The sequence below is a fragment of the Elephantulus edwardii genome, unplaced genomic scaffold (genome assembly GCF_000299155.1).
Source record: "Elephantulus edwardii isolate Elephantulus edwardi_28Jun2011 unplaced genomic scaffold, EleEdw1.0 scaffold00370, whole genome shotgun sequence".
In the NCBI taxonomy this organism is placed as follows: Eukaryota; Metazoa; Chordata; class Mammalia; order Macroscelidea; family Macroscelididae; genus Elephantulus; species Elephantulus edwardii.
This window is the reverse complement of record NW_006400120.1, coordinates 145,349-163,856: the sequence shown is the minus strand read 5'-3', so window position 1 is coordinate 163,856 and position 18,508 is coordinate 145,349. Positions and strand designations below refer to the sequence as shown.

Here is an 18,508-nt window from a genome sequence, read left to right as displayed (position 1 = left end):
AGGGCATAGCAGTGTATCTTCCAAAAGTCAGCTGCTGGAAGCTTTATAGGGCACTGTTCTGCCCCGCTGTACACGGGATCACCGGGATTTGGCGTCGACGCAGTGACTACTGTCTTCTAATAATTTTAAATGCTCTACCTGCTTTGCTCTGCCTCTGCTTACAGCAGCAATACATTTACTCAGACTTCCTGTTTCTGACACTTGCCTTCTCTTCTGCTGTGTTTATACTTCCCCCTGGCTGTGGTTAAATTAGTATAAAGCTGTAGATCTAAGTCCCTCACTCTCTCCCTCCCTCCCTCTCATTCATTCGTACACATGAGCTCACACATGTTCTCGCTCCTCTTCCTCCCTCTCAGAATGAGAATTCTAAGTACAGTTTTTGGTATGGCTTTCTATTTACTTCATGCCGTTTCTGGAGAAAGTGGCTATGCGCAGAACGGTGAGTCATTTCTAACTTTCCTTTAGGATTTTGGAGGATCTCTAGCATATATTGTAGACTGCTCAGATCTCTGTGAAATGTGAGCTGGGGCACCAGAGAGGAAAGGAGTTTGAGAAGTTAGCATGCTTTCAGAACTAGCATATGTAAGTTCTAAATACCAGGACAAGGGACCTGGGGAGAAGAAGGTGGATAGTTTATTTATAAAGGAACTCAGAATTGCCAAGAAGGAATATATTTGCTTCTCACAATGTGGATCTTAAATGTTGATTGATGTTTCTTTTCTTCCAAAAACAACATCTATACCAATGCTTGTTTGATAGCGACTGTTGATAAATCTCCAAAGTAATTTCACCTTGTAACGAAATCAAGCTAACTTTGTTTTGTTGAACTTTTTGATGGTTCCATCTTACACAATCAAATAATGACCAGAAACAAGAATTTTCTCTGCTTTGACTAGTGTTATATTGCCAGCACTTCACAGAGTAGCTAAAGTGTAGTTTGCAGCCAGTAAATATTTGATAATGCTTTCTAAATCCTCTCACTTTGATAGATTCATATGAGACTCATAGAGACTAGCTGAATAGCAAAAGATGTGCATTATCTCATATAATTTTTACTGCTACCGTATCAACAAGTTGGCCTCTTAGAATAATTCTCTTTGGAGAGTTTCAAAATAACTAAAAAGCAGATGTGACAGAACAGTAGATAAATTGCTCAGCTGATAACCATAGGACAGCAGTTCAAACTCACTAGAGGCTCCAAGGGAGAAAATTGTAGCCTTCTGCTTCTTTCAGTCTGGTAAATCCTATAGGGCAGTTGTACTGTGTCCTCTGAGTTGGAATTGACTTGATGGCATTGAGTTTGGGTCTTGTTGGGGGTTTTTTGGTTGGTGTTTTGTTTTGCTTTTTCTAGAAGCAGACCTTCCTGCTTGATAAATATAAACTAATGATAACAAAACAGTCCGGGAGAGATGAAGCAACTGCAACAAAACTCACCTGGAAACTTGGACCACCTTGCACTGTCCCTGCAGATTAAGCCCTTTCTCTTTAAGAGCTAAAGGACTTGTTATAGATGTTATCAACCACCTCAACATAATGACTCAGCTTAGATATTTTAAGTCATATCATTACAAAGGATGGAAATCCCGAGAATTTTCTCATTAAGGGAATTGTCAGAGGGTTGACATTTGCAGTGTAAGGGTGTATTAGTCACTCTCTGGGGGCTGAATACTATTCCATGGTAAATATTTGCATGCAAGTGGATTGGTGTCTGAAAAATTCAGGTGAAGCGAGACCTACTGATAAGTCTTACTTTTTGGGGTTTAATGTATTTCCTCTACTCCCTAGCAGCTACTCTATTTTTAAAAGAAATAACAACTCTAATTAAAAACTGAGTTTTCACTTCAACTTTGTACATTTCTTAATTTTTTTTAGAACATCTGAAAGGCATTTCATATGTAACCACCCATCCACATGATTATGTCAATTTACTTCCCAGTTTGAAGTATATAAGAAATTCACAAGCTTCTGAGTTGTTGTTTGTAGAAAGTTAAGTCAATTCTCTGAAAATCACATGAGAAGATCAAGGGGGGGAAGATATATACTAAAAAAATCCAAATTCTTAATTTTCCAATCAACTAACTCCATTTAGAAAGAAGACATCTAAGCCACACATAGTAGAGTCTTGTTTATAATATATATACATATGTTGTTGTTGTTGTTGTTGTTGTGTACTGTAGAGTCGTAACTGACCCATAGTTAGTGGGTTTTCAGAAGCAGTTAATCACATGGAGGGAGATTACCCATCCTTCTGCAGTGGAGCAGCTGGTAGCCTAGAATCGCTTGTTTCTGGGATTACAGTGCAGCTTCTTACCACTAGGCCACCAGATATATAGATATATAGATGATATAAAGATAGATAGATAGATAGATAGATAGATAGATAGATAGATATCTCCTAAAAATTTCTGGGTAGATATACCTACATACTCAGCATTTACAGAATAGGATCTAACTCATTATTCAAAAGTTCTATGTGATTACAGAAAGATGGCCAGACCATCATAGAACCTTTCCAAAAAGCCCCAACATTTTATGTACATTTTCAGAACTCAAATTCTTATTTAACCTTTACATTACTTATTTCTCAAAACTGATGATGAATGTTATGTTGTTAGATGCCATTTAGTCACCTCTGACTCATAACAACCCTTTGAACAACAGCAAAATCCTACCCGGTCCAGCGCCATCTTCACCATCTCTACCAGTAACGAAGGCCGTAGCCAGTCCTCACTGAGTGCCCACTAAAGGCCGGGATAAGGCTTTGTATGTTTATTTGCACCATGACTCCCCCATAATAAGATGATTTTACATATCATAACACTGAGGCTTAGCAAGGTTGAGTTATTTAACGAAGGATGAATGTTTTAAGTAGCATAACAATAATCTAAGCCTACATCTGTCCAATTTTGGCACAAGAACACTTAACTGTACTATACTACTCTTAGCAAAGAATGTTTCAACCCAGTTCAAGTACAATATTATCTTTGTAAAATGCTAAGCAATTTTGCAAGTTGTGGAGGGGAATTTTTCCTTGGTTACAAAGCCACCCTGTTTGGTAATATACATTGAAGAACCAGTGAACTGTTTCTGAAAACATAATCACTTGAAGTGTAGGGGAAAGTATATGCACCACGCTTCCATAATTGAGAAGATGTGTCATATGCATTTTGCCCAGCTGATGGCTAAGGTCAATGGACGTCTTTTGTTATGCTGGTGCCCGTAAGATATTTAAGTAAAAAGAGTGGTGTTTGGATGTTTCCAACAAATGATCTTTGGGATGTTCTGGATCCTGCTCAAAGGCTTTAGATCATCGAATTCCTGATACGGGTGGACGGAAGTCCTGCAAGCAGCCATCGGCCCACGCTCAACCACTCTGAGGGTCACTTCGACTTCTCCAAATGTTCTCAGATCCTAATCAGTGTGTATTTGAGAATTCATTTTACCAGTCTCTTCAACTGCATTGTCTATAAGATCTAGGAAGGTCCACAAGACATGAATTTTGTCATATCTCATTTTATCTAATCTGTTTCTGTCCATATCCCAAGAGATTTTAGAAAATATCCTGACAAACTAATCAATGCTACTTTTAGTTGGAAATGTCCATATCAAGAGAAAACCACCCTTTAAAATACAAACTTCTAATTGCACAGTCATTATCATCTTCCTTAATTTGAAACATAAAAACTCGGAAGGAAATAAATGAAAATTCTAGTTTCAAGAAACACAAGAGTATTTGGTTTCTCACTCTAGATCATGCCCTAAGCCAATAGCCAAAAGATTTGGAAACTTTGTATAGAGGTTATTTACTCACCATCATGAGCTTTCACTCCTCCTAGAAAATCCTATGCCCTTTGAGTTCTTATAATCTTTATTTTCTTCGTCCTTCAGCTTTCCTTTTTTCAATAAAATAAAATTACTCCTTTATGCCTGTCACCAGAGCCTATCATCTTATTAATGTCACTCCAGATTCCAAAAGGACACATTTACTTGAGTCACTAAAAACTGTCGGTTTGTTCTTCCCCAGGAGATCTGGAAGATGCAGAGCCAGACGACTACTCATTCTCGTGCTACAGTCAGTTGGAGGTTAATACTGACTCCGAGCACACACTGACCTGTGCTTTTCGTGACCTGGACGTCAACAGTACCAATGTGGAGATGGAAATATGGTGAGGAATTGTGGTTTCAAAAGCTTTGAAAACCGCAGTCTCTCCTTTCCTATACCAAAGAACAATAGCTACAAAAGAAAGAATATGTGACCTAATTTTCAAATGTTAAAAATCTCATGAGTCCACTATAATATAATTTTTTTTTTATTATCTAAAAAATTTAAACAGGGAGTTTGAAACTCTGTCTTTACTCAAACAAACTCATAAAACCTCTCCCAGGTCTTGATGCCACAGCCAAATGACGATCTGGATCTTGGAGATTCCTGACTTCCCAGCAGAATTCAAATCGTGCTTTTTCACTGTGACCCTAGCGCCCCTTTCCTCCTAGAACATTCCTCAACGTGCAAATTGATTCATTTAGATAGACAATCCACATCTTCAAGTCGCACTTTTAGAGCTCACTAGCCTGATTTCTAATGCCATGATGAAGACTTACAAATTTTTAAACCTGCCACACAAGTTCTGTAGCTTTTTTGTAACTCAGTTTCTTAACCTGTAGAATAAGATGTACCTACTTTGTAAAGATATGGTAATGATTAATAATTTGATATATGCAAGGCACTCAGAGGGATCACTCAGTGTGTGGTGTATAGTGAATAATAAAGTTGTTGTTGTTGTTTTGTGCCATCAAGTCACCTGTGACTCATAGAGACCCTACTAAGTACAACAGGTCTGAACCCTGCCTGATCTTGAACCAGTCTCACTGACTCCAACTCATCTACCCCCATTACCTCAGTTACTGTGTCAATCTGTCTCATCCAGGATCTTCCTCTCTTGCACTGTCCCTCCACCTTTCCAAGCATGATGTTCTTCTCCAAGCACTGGTTTCTCCTGGGCATGTGCCCAAAGTATATGAGATGGAGCTCCAAAATCCTAGCCTCTAAGGAGAAATCTGGTTTCATCCTCTCCAAGACAGACCTGTTTGTATGCATGTATAGAAAACTTCCAAACCAAAGTGAAATCAGTGGAAATTTAAGGAAAAAAATACGCTTCTAATATAACACTAAATCTTTGGGCTCCCTCTTCATACAATCTTATTTTAGATGATTCTCTCAGTAGGAATATTCTAAAAATCTAAAGAATAAGTTTGCTCTGGGTTACATGAGGCCAGGGAGAAAAGGCAGCATGAAGCAAAATGTATCTGGGATGAAAGTTTGTCAAAGAGCACAGGGATGTTCTTGTGTCACTCCTCCATCCATCATCCCTTGTTGCTGGGGATTACTACATCTGGTGGCTTGAAAAACTACTCTAACGTGAAATTCTGACACATTGCTATCTCCAAAATCATATCAGATGACCTAATTTCTATTGAGTTTCTAGTGAGGAAAGTGTGTCAAGATTCATCAATATTAAAGAGAGGGTTTTTTTTTAAGTTCCAGAGATACTAGGCTAAATTTCCTTAATCAAACCTAGTTATTGTTGTTAGGTGCAATCAAGTTGAGTAGGATTCATAGCAACCCTTCGAACAACATATCTGAATCCTGTTCTATCCTGTGTCATCCTCACAGACTCTGGCACATTTAAGCCCATTTTTGCTGCAGTAACTGCGTCAATCCACCTGTTGAAGGTCTTCCTCTCTTTCACTGTCTCTCCACCTTCACAAGCATGATTTCCTACTCTAATGAATAGCCTTTCCTAGCAACTTGCCCAAAAACTGTAAGACAAAGTTTAATCATCTTTGCCTCCAAGGAGCACTCTGGCTGTATCTTCTCCAAGACATATCTGGTTTTTTGGCAGTCCATGGGATATTAGGTACTGTTCTCCAATACCACAGTTCAAATCCAGACAAGCTTGAATTGTATGCCTTATATTCATGTACAAAATCTCCTTGCATCTGTCCATATAATTGCCTTCCAAAGGCAATCATTGATGAATTATGATCTTAGACTTGAATTCCATAGTGTGTTATCCATCTGCCATCTCCCAGTTTGCTTTCCCAACACAATTTCTAGGAATAGAGTTTCTAGAAACCTACAAACTTCAAAGTCTATATTACAGTTATTATTCGATATCATCTAGTCAACCACCATGCATAGTGACTATCTGCCCAGTGGAATCAGGTGTGTGTTCCACAGTGTTTCCATTGGCTGATTTTCAGAAGTTCATCATCAAGTCTTTCTTCCTAATGTGTCTTAATCTAAAAGTTCTTCTGAAACCTATTCAGAGTCTTAGCAACACAATGGCTCCATTGATATGAGGGAGGTCATGGCTTTGTATGTGGTACACTAGACTAGGAATCAAGCCCAAGTCTCCTTGTGGAAGGCAAGAGTTCTAACCACTGAACTATCACTGCTCCCATGTGGCACTAGGCTAACAGTTCATTCAAACAATGCAGTTAACACAAAGGTTTGACTTGGAGCTCTCTGCACAGCTGATTGGTGGACTACAGTGTTCACTATGAATTCTATTGACAGGCTGAGGTTGACCTCCAGGTCCACTTCCACACAAGAGTTGACCACACTTAAATTTACCCACTTCCTTTAACAAGTCTCTTGAAGTTTTTCCTGTCATGCTTTTAATTTGCCCAGAGCCTCATTTGGATTTTTCAATTGGATCTAGATACCTCAGTAGGAAAGGGATTGCTTCACGACATGCTTTCAGTGGGAGACAATCCATGGGAACCCCTAAATAGGTTAGGGAACTTCTGGAGAGCAGCCACTTCTACAAGAAATGCCAACACCTCGAGAAAGAGACCCTCACATCTCTTCGATTCAGAGCAGGACGCGCACGTCAAATTAAATCCAACTAAGCAGAGTTGTACATAAGGTATGAGTCGCGAGTGACTCGACAGCACATAACAACAAACAACAACAACAATAAGCAGAGTGCCATGTTTGCTGGTCAGGTTCTAGTTCCCATCCACCTAAATTGGCTTTGATGAACTTTCCCCCCATCAGTATAAATTTGTAAAGAAGAAATTGACAGTCACTGAAAATTACACATTTTGTCGAAGTAATTAGAAACTAGACAGCTGCCCAGGGTTTAGCCTCCAGCCTCCCAAGTTTGGCAATTACTTTAGTTATTGTTGTTATTGGTTGCCATCCAGTCAATTACAACACAACTCATAGTGACCCTGTGAAAAATACATCCGAACCTTGCCCTCTCCTGCATCATCTTCTTGATCTGATACACTCAAATCCATTGTTATAGTCATGGCACCAATAGCTCTCTCAGGGATGCATTTGGATGAATCATGGATGTCGCTGAATTATCGGCTTCCCAGTTATCTACTTTACATTTGTAATTCAAGAATTATCCCCACATATTGACAAGTTGACTCCAGCCCATGGTGACTTGAGGTGGTCAGACTTGAACCATGCTCCAGAGGGTTATCACTGGGTGATTTTTCAGAAGTAGATTAGCAAACTCTTTCAAGGTTCCTCTAAGTGGATTCAATCATACACTCTTTTGGTTAGCAGGCAAATACTGTCACCATATATACCACCCATCCACTCCCAATATGCATTATGCATCATAAACCCAAGACCTACAGGAGTTGGTGCTGGGAGCAGGGCCAGGACTGAAGCAGGGAAAACCAGAAGATTGCTTTTTATAAGATAAATGCATACTTCCTGGGGGTTAGTGGAAGACTCAAACTCTAGCTATCTTTTATTTTTAGTCTGCTTGAGAAAAAACTAGAGGTGATGTAGACAGACACTTGGGTTGAAATCTCAATAGCTTTGTGAGCTGAAGAGTATTTTAATTCTGATTATAACAACTGTTTTGCAGTGGAGTAGACAGGATTCGTGTCTGGCATACAGTAAACCAAAAAATCCAGTTTTTGTGTCTGTTCTGACTCAGAGAGTTTTCAGTACAGAATAGAACTGCTCACTAAGGTTTCCCAGGCTATTATTTATAGAGTAGATCACCAGGTCTTTTTACCCCCTGAAAGCCACAAGTGAGTTTGAACCACCAACTTTTCAGTTAGAAGCCAAGAGCTTAACCTGTGCACCACCAGGATTCCTTAGAGTGTTGGTGTATTGTTGTTTGATGCTTTTGAGTCAACTACAACTCAGAGTGATCCTCTGAACAACAGCTCTGCCCCATCCTGTGCCATCCGCACCACCCCAATGTGTTCAAGCCCATTGTGACAGTCACTGTGCCAATCCATCTTATTGGTGGGTTTCCCATCTTTATATGACCCTTAACCTTTCCTAGCATAATATCCTTTTCAAACACTGAATGGACCATCTTGATAACATGCACCAAGTATACGAGACGAAGTTTTACCATCCTCATCTCTGAGAAGTACCCTGATTGAACTTTCTTCAAGATGGACTTGTTTATCTTTTGACAGTCGATAGGATAGTCTTTCCTCTTCTCCAACATCACAATTCAAAGCCATCAATTTTTTTTCTATCACCGTCCAGCTTTCAAACACATAGGAAGCAATGATGCCAGCATACGATAAATGTAGATGGTAACTAATTATCTCAATGTAGTGAAAATGTCATTTAAAATCCAATGAACGGGTGGTTCAGTAAATATAGGAGTAGAACAGAAAATATGTTGATTTTAAGACCAGAGGTATTTATTTGGTCCATACTTCAAAGTGGGTCACATTTTCTTAAATTAGTTGCCAACATTTTACAATCTAGATATCTCTTTTAAGATCACATCTGATAACACTGCAAGAAAAGGGGGGGGGGAATAAGCAGTTGGAACAGAACTCTTTTTGTTACTTACAGATAGATGGAGAATAGCTTTTTGGTTCGAAGTTATATCCTCTCTTTTATATTAACCAGCCTAGACGCAACTGGCTTTTAACTTGAGACCCTGCTTGCAGGGACTTACGTAGATTTCATAGTCAGCTCTGACACACTCATATTTCCTTTATTTCTACATACTTGGGGGCACCGCAGTCACCCCATGTGCCGCCTACAGATGCCACTTCAAACGTGTAATAGTTGTTTTCCTCAATTACTGTCACCTTAATAGGCTCCACTCTGCCAGCTCAATCTGATTTTCTAGGCTTAACTACAGAGTCTGTCAGGTGTGGTTAATTTTGGGGTTTTTTTTTGCAGTAAACTGCAGTAATCCTCAAAATCATTCCAGTTTGCTTTTCAGCTCAATTCTCTCAAGGTCAACTGAGGAACAAAAGAAGTATCTATTTTTTCAACATTTAAATGGAAAATACCCTTTTATACCACAAGGGACATGTATAGTTTAGTTGGATAAATAAGTCAGAAACTTGCTGTGACTGATCTAGAATTAGATATTCTACACGCATGTCACTTACAAATGTGTTCCAAACTTTAGAAGTAAATTAATAGCCTTTATCATTCTACCTTCTGCACATCACATGTCATTCTAAAATTCAGAACAGCACTCTTATTTTTCTTCTCCATCTTCACTCATCAAATTGTGACAAAGTTGTCAAAATCAGACTTTTCCATATCTTTCATCTTCCAAGCTTGTTTCTCAAGGGTGATTTAGTTTTATCTTAAAATAATTTCTTTTTTTCTATACTCCAAGTGGGAAAACCCCAAGTGACACAGCTTTCGAGAAATTTGCAAATTACAAATATCTTAACATCTGAACAACTGGGGGGGGAAGATATTGGGGGTGGGGAGGGGTCTGAACAACTGCATACCCCCAAAGATAGCAGTCAACAACAGCAGAAAAAGAACATAGTTGTTAAGTGTAGGTGTAGTCAAATACAACTCATAGCAACTCGTAACAACAGATGTGAGCCAGCACTATCCTGCACCATGCTCACAATCTACTTCGTGGCCAAGTCCATGACTGTACTCACTGTGTCAATCTATCTCATAGCATTTGAAATTAAAATCGAAGGGGGAATGTTGTAGAGGGATATCTTAACAATGATGCCTATATTTCGACTAATATTGGGAGCTCTGGTAGGCTATTGGTAAGGAGCTTCACTGACAACCCAAATCCACCAGCTGCTCCACGAGAGAATGAAGACATTCTCCTTCCATTCGATGTATTGCCTCCAAAAACCTTCCGGGGGTGTTAGCTATGAGTCAGTTCCAACTCGACAGCACATTGTTGTTGTTGTTGTTGTTATGTGCCGTTGAGTCTCTTGTGACTCATAACAACCCCTATGTACAATAGCCCTAAACCCTGCTCTATCCTGCACCAATCGCACTGCCTCTGATACACCCATCCCAATTACCCCAGTCACTGAATCAATCCACCTCATAGAGGGTCTTCCCCTCCTGCGCTGTCCCTCCACCCTCCCAAGCATGATGTCCCTCTCCAAGACCTGACCCTCCTTACAACATGTCCAAAGTATGTCAGACGAAGCCCCAGAATCCTTGCCTCCAAGGAGTAGACTGGTTTAACCCTCTCAGGGATGAATCTGTTTGTTTTCTTGGCAGTCCATGGTACATTCAACACTCTTCTCCAGCACCACAGATCAAAGGCATCAATTCTCCTTCTATCCTCCAACAGCACATAACAACAAAAAATATTCTTAAGATTTATTCGCCTACCCCTAGTTTTTCTAGGAGTGCTACCAGTCATTCAAGGACTGCAGCAGCCCAGAGATGAAAGCATCTACCTTCTCCTCAGATTTTTAAGGCCATTTTAGCTCACCTCAGACCACATTGACGTGTTCCTCTTTCTGTAAGGGCTCACCAATCATCCTGCAAAGTATCCGCTTAAGCAAGTGAAGAGAAAAATATACATGTATCCAGTTAACAACAACAACAACAACAACAAAAAACCCTCAATAACACCAGTTCTGAGTTGTAAGTGGAAAAAGGTCTTTCTATCACACACTTTCTGTTTGTTAAGAAGGAGAAATTTTTTTATGAAGATTTTATTTTTTTTTAAGATTTTACCTGAAAATACACAAGCTCATACAAAGGCCTATTTTAAGCTACTCCCAACAGTTAATGTATTAAAGAATTCAACTTCTAATGGTTGAACGTTCAATTTCATGATGAGGAACTGTCCCCATCAACAGCATCCACAACAGAAAACCTATTTCCACGAGGTCAGTCATGTGTCTCAAACTCTTCACATCTATTTCTCCCAGAGGTCTCTCACTGTTCTATTAGTAGGTTTACAATGCATTGCAATGACCACACAGAATTCACAGTTACAGGGTTTATTAAAGAAGTTAGCAGTTTATAATTCAGGTTGTCAACAGGATTATATTCCTTAGGACAATATCCCAAGTGTACTGGCAAATCCAAAGAGCCATCAACTATCTGGTTTTCATCAGTGTTACAGACCTCTCTTAGTTCTGGCAATTATGGCATCTCCTACCCAGTCCCACAACAAACTTGGGCAAAAGTTCTTTGGTTCTGGCTCTGGGGCCACAGTATCAGATTAACTCTATACCACATTGGTCTCTGGCACTCTGCTGTCGCTCCTGCTGTTCTTATCAAAGTCCTGGTCTGCCTGGTGCTGGACTCCTTGACCCAAGGACATACACTGCATTTTGTGTTTCTTCCTTGATATTCCCATAGACTGCTGCCAAACTTGTTTAATTTGAACCTATTCAGGAGGCAAAATCAGTCAAACTCATTATGAAATGGTTGCCCACTTGGTTTGCATATTCCCACCCAGCTAAGAGGTAGAAATAGAAACTCCTGAGCTAAAAACCATTTTGCTGACATTCCTAGTCGTCACCAACCTGGTTACCAATTACAGAGAGAAATGAAAATGAAAGTTGGGAAAACAGCAATTTTACTTTTTATTCTGTATTTTGAAGCTCTGTCTCACACACTTTGGGTTTGTTACCTGGAGGGACCAGTCTTTGGAGAAGAACATGATGCTTGGAAGGGTGGAGGGTCAGCTCAGAAGAGGAAAATCTTGCATGAGATGGGTTGACACAGTGACTATAGCACTAGGGGAAAGTGTATTGGAGACCGTGAGGTTGGCTCAGGATAGGGCAGGATTCAGAGCTGCTGTTCATGTGCATCATAGTCAACTTGAAAGTTGACAACAACAATAGAGTGTATTTTTTACAATGAGAATATATACTTTACACTATTTCTCTAATGTTTTACTACTTGCAGTCATAGAGCTGAGTCTAACTCTTGGAGATTCTCCATCCAGTTTTCCAAGGCTGTGAACCTTTGAGAGAGGAGACTGCGTATCTTTCGCCAGAGTAGCACCTGGTGGATTAGAACTGCTGATGATCTCGTAGTTGATAGCCTGACAAGTTACCCAGACCATTTATGATTCTTACCTTTTTCTTACTAGTGCTGTTGTTGTTGTGTACCATCAAGTCAAAACCGACTCATACCTGACCCTCCTGTGGATTTTCAGAGGCAGTAAATCGCACAGGACACCTCTCATCCTTCTCCCACTGCGTAGCTGGTGGATTTAACTCATGGGCCTTCAGAGTTTCTGGGCAGCTTCTTGACACTAGCCCATCAGAGCTCCCGACTTGCTTTTACTTGTTTTCTTTTTCTGGGTAAAATTTACATTTCATGAATCAAAGTCTTATGTGACTTTTGAGAAAGAGATACAATATGTAGTCATCACTTTAATGAAGATGTAAAATATTTCTTTCACTTCAGAAAGATACCTCATGTCCAGTCAATTCTTAACTAGCTAAGAAATCACAGTTCTGATTTCCATCACCAAAGATTGGTTTTACAAGTTCCTGATAGCTCTCACAACTAGAACAGCTCAGTGTCAGCTCTATCTCCACTGTTCACTCAAAATAAGGTTTCTGAAATTTGTTCACGCTGATGCTTGTCTCAAAGCTCATCTTTTATCTTGTGAGGTGGGAATTCCACTGTATTCATTTGCTAAAATAAAAAAAAACACAAAACATTTATCTATTCTCCTTTTGGACATTTTTTTTAAAAGTCTTAGGTGCCTCTCTATTTTCAAGTTGTTGTTACTGCTTTGTTGCAAGGCATTTTGTAAATAAATGTTTTCATTTCTTTTGAGTGAAAAGTTCATTGTGAACTTGCTTTATCCTCGTTGTTGTAGTTGTTATGTGCTGTCAAGTCACTTGTGATTCATAGTGACTCTATGTACAATAGCTCTGAATCTCTTATTCTGGACTGTTGTCATGCAAATAATACTTAATCATATATTTGTTTTAGAGAGTTCTTTTCCTCATTATTTATCCCCTCTTAGTTTCTCTTCAACCCTCCTGTCAGTCCTGTTTTATAACAGTGCCGCTATGCAGTCTTTGTACTTTTGTGACCGAGATATTTCACTTGGCTTAATGTCCTCCAGGGTCACCCATTTGGTATAATATTTTTAGTTCTTTGTTTTACAGTGCTGCACAGTATTCCATTGTGTGAATATACCACAGCTTCTCTATCCAGTCATTTGTTGATGGGCACTTGGGTTGCTTTCATCTCCTTGCTATTGTGAACAATGCAGCTATAAACATGGGTGTACATACATCTGTTTAGATGGCAGCTCTGGTTTCTTTAAGATATATAGTAGGGGAATTGTCTGGTCAAATGGTATTTCTGTTTCCAACTTTTTGAGAAAGCATCATCCTGCCTTCCAGAATGGTTGCACCATTTTACATTCCCACCAACAGTGAGTAAGGGTTCCAATTTCCCCATAACATTGCCAGCATTTGTTGTTTGCTGCTCTGTTAAACTTTGCTATTGTTACTTGGATGTGATTATATCCCATAGTTGTTCTGATTTGCACCTCTCTTAGAGCTAGGGATTTTGAACATTTCTTCACTTGTTTGTTTGCCATCTGAATGTCTTCTTTGGTGAAGTGTCTGTTGATATCCTGTGCCCATTTTGTAACTGGGTTGTTTACCTTTATCTTGTTGTGGTGCTGGAGTATTCTATAAATTCTAGATATAAGTCCTTTATCAGACATGTCATTACCAAATATTTTTTTCCTAGTCTGTGGCTTTCATTTTCGGTTGTTGGAAAAGTTTTTGGATGTGCATAGGGATTTGATTCTTAGAGAATCCAATTCATCTATTTTATTCTCTCCTGGCTGTAGGTTTTCAGAATGCTTGGGAGATTGTTCATGTTATGGATTAGGGCTTCTAGACTTCTTCCAAGCTTTTAGCTGATGAAGTTTATTGTCCTTGGCTTTACTGCTAGGGTCTTCATCCACTTTGAGTTGGTTTTTCTGTATAGCATTGGGTGTGGGTCTTGCTTAAGTTTTCTACAGATAGTTTTCCAAACACCATTTTTAAAAGAGATTTTCATTTCCCCATTTAACTGATTTCATCTCCTTGCCAAAAATCGGTTGACCATAGATAGATGGGCTGTTTCCTGGGTTCTCAATTCTATTCCATTAACCTACATATATCTGTCACTGTTCCAATACCACGCTGTCTTGATCACCACGGCTGTGCAGTAGAATTTGGCACAGCAGTTAAACACTTTAACTGCCAACTGAAATGTCAACAGTTCAAATTCACCAAGGCTCCATGGGATAAAGATGTGGCAATTGGCTTCCATATTTACAGCCTTAGGAACTCTCTCTATGGGGAAATTGTACTCTCTGTACTATAGGGTTATATTCTCTCTCTCTCTCTCTCTCTCTCTCTATATATCTCTCTATATATATATATATATATATATATGTGTGTGTGTGTGTGTGTGTGTGTGTGTGTGTGTCATTCCATCAAGTCAAAATCAACTCAGCTGGGTCTCCAGTGAGTTTTCAGAGGCTCTAAATTGCACAAGAGGAGATTGCTTATCTTTCTCCTATAAAGCAGCTGGTGGATTTGAACCACCAGCCTTTGGGTTAACAGCACAGTTCCCTGCCAACTGCTCACTAGAGCTGCCTATAGGGTTGCTAGGAGTCAGAATTGACTCAGTAGCAGTAGTTTTTATCGGATATATTTCTTCATATATTCTAGATACAATTGCTTTGCCAGCTTTATGTAAATAGACCTATTTTCTACTAGTCTATAGCTTTCCAAGTTCTTGGTGTTGTATAACAAGAAAAAGTATCTTTTTTAAAAATGAAATCCAGTATACCAATTTTTTAATGTTAAGCCCTTTTTATGTCCTTTCTAATATATCTTTGCTTACCAATCCCCAAAGATTTGTTGTTTTGTTGTTGTTGTGGTTGTTGCTGCTGCTGCTGCTGCTCCTGTTGTTGTTATATGCAATGAAGTCCCCTGCAACCCATAGCAATCTGTGCACAGCCACTCTGAACCTTGCCTGTCCTGAGCCAGTCTCACTAATTTGGACACACCAACCTCCATTGCCCCAGTCACTGTATCAATCCATCTCATCCAGTTCAGTTTTCTTCTAAGTGCTATATGCTGTTGTTACGTGCCATTGAGCCAAAACTAACTCACAGTTAACATTACGGCGAGTTTCAGAGGCAGTAAATTAGACTAGAGGAGACAATCCATCTTTCTCTAGCAGAGCAGCAGGTTGATTCAAACCACAGGTCTTAGTGTTGACAGTGCAGCTCTTTATCACGACCACACCATCAGCACTCCCAAATGTTGTATGTTTAGTTTTAGAACCCTTCTTTAATTTTCTGAATTATCAAATTAATTTTCCATACATTTACTTCTATTGGCTGGAAATATTGTCTATCACTTTGTAAACACTGATTGGAAACTGCGGTTAAGGTCAGTTTACCTTCGCAGCCTTTGTAAGCCTGTTTCTGAACTGATTATTCTTTTTATTGCTCTGTATTGAATTTGAAACCAAGTGCTTGGGCTCCTTTGATGCTTGTTCTATGTTTTATCTTTGTATCATTTTGGAATTTCTAGATTCATTGTATATTCTCATGAATTTTAGAATGAGCTTGTACATTTTTTAAAAAACCTTGATTTTTTAATTAATATTCTACTACTTGTTTGGGTTTTGTTATCTACACATTCTTGATTATGTCTTCTGGAAATTCTTTTTCAGTAACAGTTTTTGCCAGTATGTGGTACCAAAGTAAAGATTACTTTATAAATTGAAAATTAATCCCTTCACCTCTATTCTCTGCAAGAATTTAGATAAGATTGCTACTCTGTCTGTCCTAAGAATTTTAATGAATTCACCAGTATATTACCATCAGGGCATAGAGTGTTCTTTTTCTGGTAGTATTTTCCTAACAAATTCCATTTCTTTGAAAGAAATATAACTGTTTAGATATTCAGTTTCTTCTGGTTCATTCTATTAACTTCCATAAAAAATTTCATCACATCTAAATTATTAAATTGCTTGGTATGAAATTTTATATTTTATTATACTTTTAATGTCTGAATAATCTACAGTAATATTCCAGGTATTGACAATTTATGTATTTTGCTTCCTTTTTTTCACCAATCTTATTAGTGTGTGTCAGTTCTAGTACCCTTTAGAAAGAGACCATTTTTTAACTTTTTCTATTGTCTATTTCTATTACATTTTCCTCTGCACCTTATTATTTTCTGCCATCAATTTATGTTGGATTCAATCTCTTTGTCTTTTTCTGGTTTCTTAATGTAGACACTTAATATGTATATTTTAAAACTTTCTCCTTTTCTAGTACCAGAAATCAATGCTTAAAACTTCCTTCAAGAACTGCTGTAGCCCACATATGTTCTTGTACTGCATGTAGAAACTTCTTGTTTGAATTCAAATTGATTCCTTTTTTGTTTCTATAGTGATGTCTCCTGGAAAGAAAAATGCCTAATTATGAATAAGATGCAATACACATATTTCATCAAAACAAACAAGTTCATCTTGATCGGAGACAACAAAATGTGTGTGAAACTTGGGCAGAAAAGCTTAACTTGCCAAACAGTGAACATCGTCAAAATAGGTAAGAGGCTCTGTATAGGGTATGGGATTATCACTGTCATGTGTCTACCTAAGTGACGACTGTGTCAGTATTTTGAGGGGTAAATTGTTAAAATTTTATTTTGATTTGCATACAAAATTAATATGCATTGTATTTCGTCCATGTGTATTGTGTTTCACACATTCCTCTATTCGTGTTGTGTTTCATACAATCATTCTCATGCACTGTATTTTATAAAATCAATCACCATTGATCTCTGCCCACAGCGGAACAGTTCAGATGCCCATTAGATCTATTCTAATTTCTTCAGGCCCTACCCCACCCACCAAACTCTGGGACTCAGTGATTTCTCCCTCCGTTTCCCCCACCCCTTCTCCCACTGGACATTTATTCACACACTTTACCACTTACCCTTCTATAAAATAATGGTGTTATGCAGTATTTGTTCTTATGATACTGAGGTAGTTTACTCAGTATAATGCTCTCTAGCCTCTCCCATGTTATATAGTATTTTATGAAATCATTCCTCCTACATGCTGCATAGTGTTCCATTGTGTGAATGTGCCCTAATTTCTCAATCCATTCATTTGTTGTGTGTCAGTACTTTTTGAACTTTAATTCATGGGAATGTTTTGAAATATATAATAGTAACAGGTTTAAATTGCTTGGCTCCACAAACAACACTCTTGGTACCAGCAGCCAGTAAATCAAAAGATGAATTGTATTGGGAAAGTCTGCTGTCAGGGACCTCTCCAGAGTAGTGAAGAGCAGTGATGTCAGTCATGGTCTTTGCAAATGCTTTCTATGCATCAGAAAGCTGGACAATGACTAGGATGATAGAAGGAGAATTTATCCCTCTGAGTAGTGGTGCTGGAGAGGAGTATTGAATATACTATGGACTGCTAGGAGAACAAACAAGTTCATCCAGGAGAGGGTGAAACCAGGCTGCTCCTTGGAGGCAAGCATTCTGGAGCTTCATCTGACATACTCTGGACACGTTGCAAGGAGGGCCATCATGCTTGGGAGAGTGGAGGGACAGAGATAGAGAAGAAGACCCTTGATGAGATGGATTGACTCCGTGACTCGGGTAATGGGGGTAGGTGTGTCCAAGACAATAAAGTTGGTTCACGATAGAACAAGGTTCAGAGCTATCATACATAGGGTCACTATGAGTCTCAAGTGACTCAATGGCACATAACAACAACTTATTTAATGTAAATCATTTTTTTAAATGAAAATTTTGAAACTTGGGCATCCCTAGTGTGAAAGCATGCTGAGTCTTCAAACTTGGCTATGGGATATTGTGGACTAGCAGCTACAGATGACAGCACAAACTCATTTGTATGAACACTTTAAATACATATCCTTTCCTTTCTAACTTTGTCTTCTTCCTATGGTTCCACTGTATTCTGAATATGTTAAACTAAATTTAAAAAATATCACTTAGGGAGCTCTGGTGGCCTACTGGTAAGAAGCTGTTCTGCAATCCCAAAGATAAGTGGTTCGACACCACCAGATGCTCCACTGGAGAAGGAGGAGCAACCTCCTCCTGTTCAGGTCAGATCCAATTCAACATTGTGTTTTTTGTTTGTTATGTGCCGTCAAGTCGCCTGCGACTCATAGCGACCCTATGTACAACAGCCCTAAACTCCGCTCTGTCCTGTGCCAATCGCACTGTC

At 38.9% G+C, this 18,508-nt stretch overlaps 1 protein-coding gene across 1 annotated transcript in view; it reads left to right on the top strand.

Moving 5' to 3' along the window:
* The first annotated feature begins 357 nt into the window (after positions 1–357).
* Positions 358–18,508, top strand: part of IL7R (interleukin 7 receptor) — a 44,622-nt gene continuing 26,471 nt past the window's right edge. The window contains exons 1-3 of the mRNA XM_006902124.1: positions 358–439; positions 4,025–4,166; positions 16,693–16,850. Of these exons, the coding sequence (XP_006902186.1) occupies positions 358–439; positions 4,025–4,166; positions 16,693–16,850 (382 nt within the window). The remainder of the gene's footprint in view (positions 440–4,024; positions 4,167–16,692; positions 16,851–18,508) is intronic.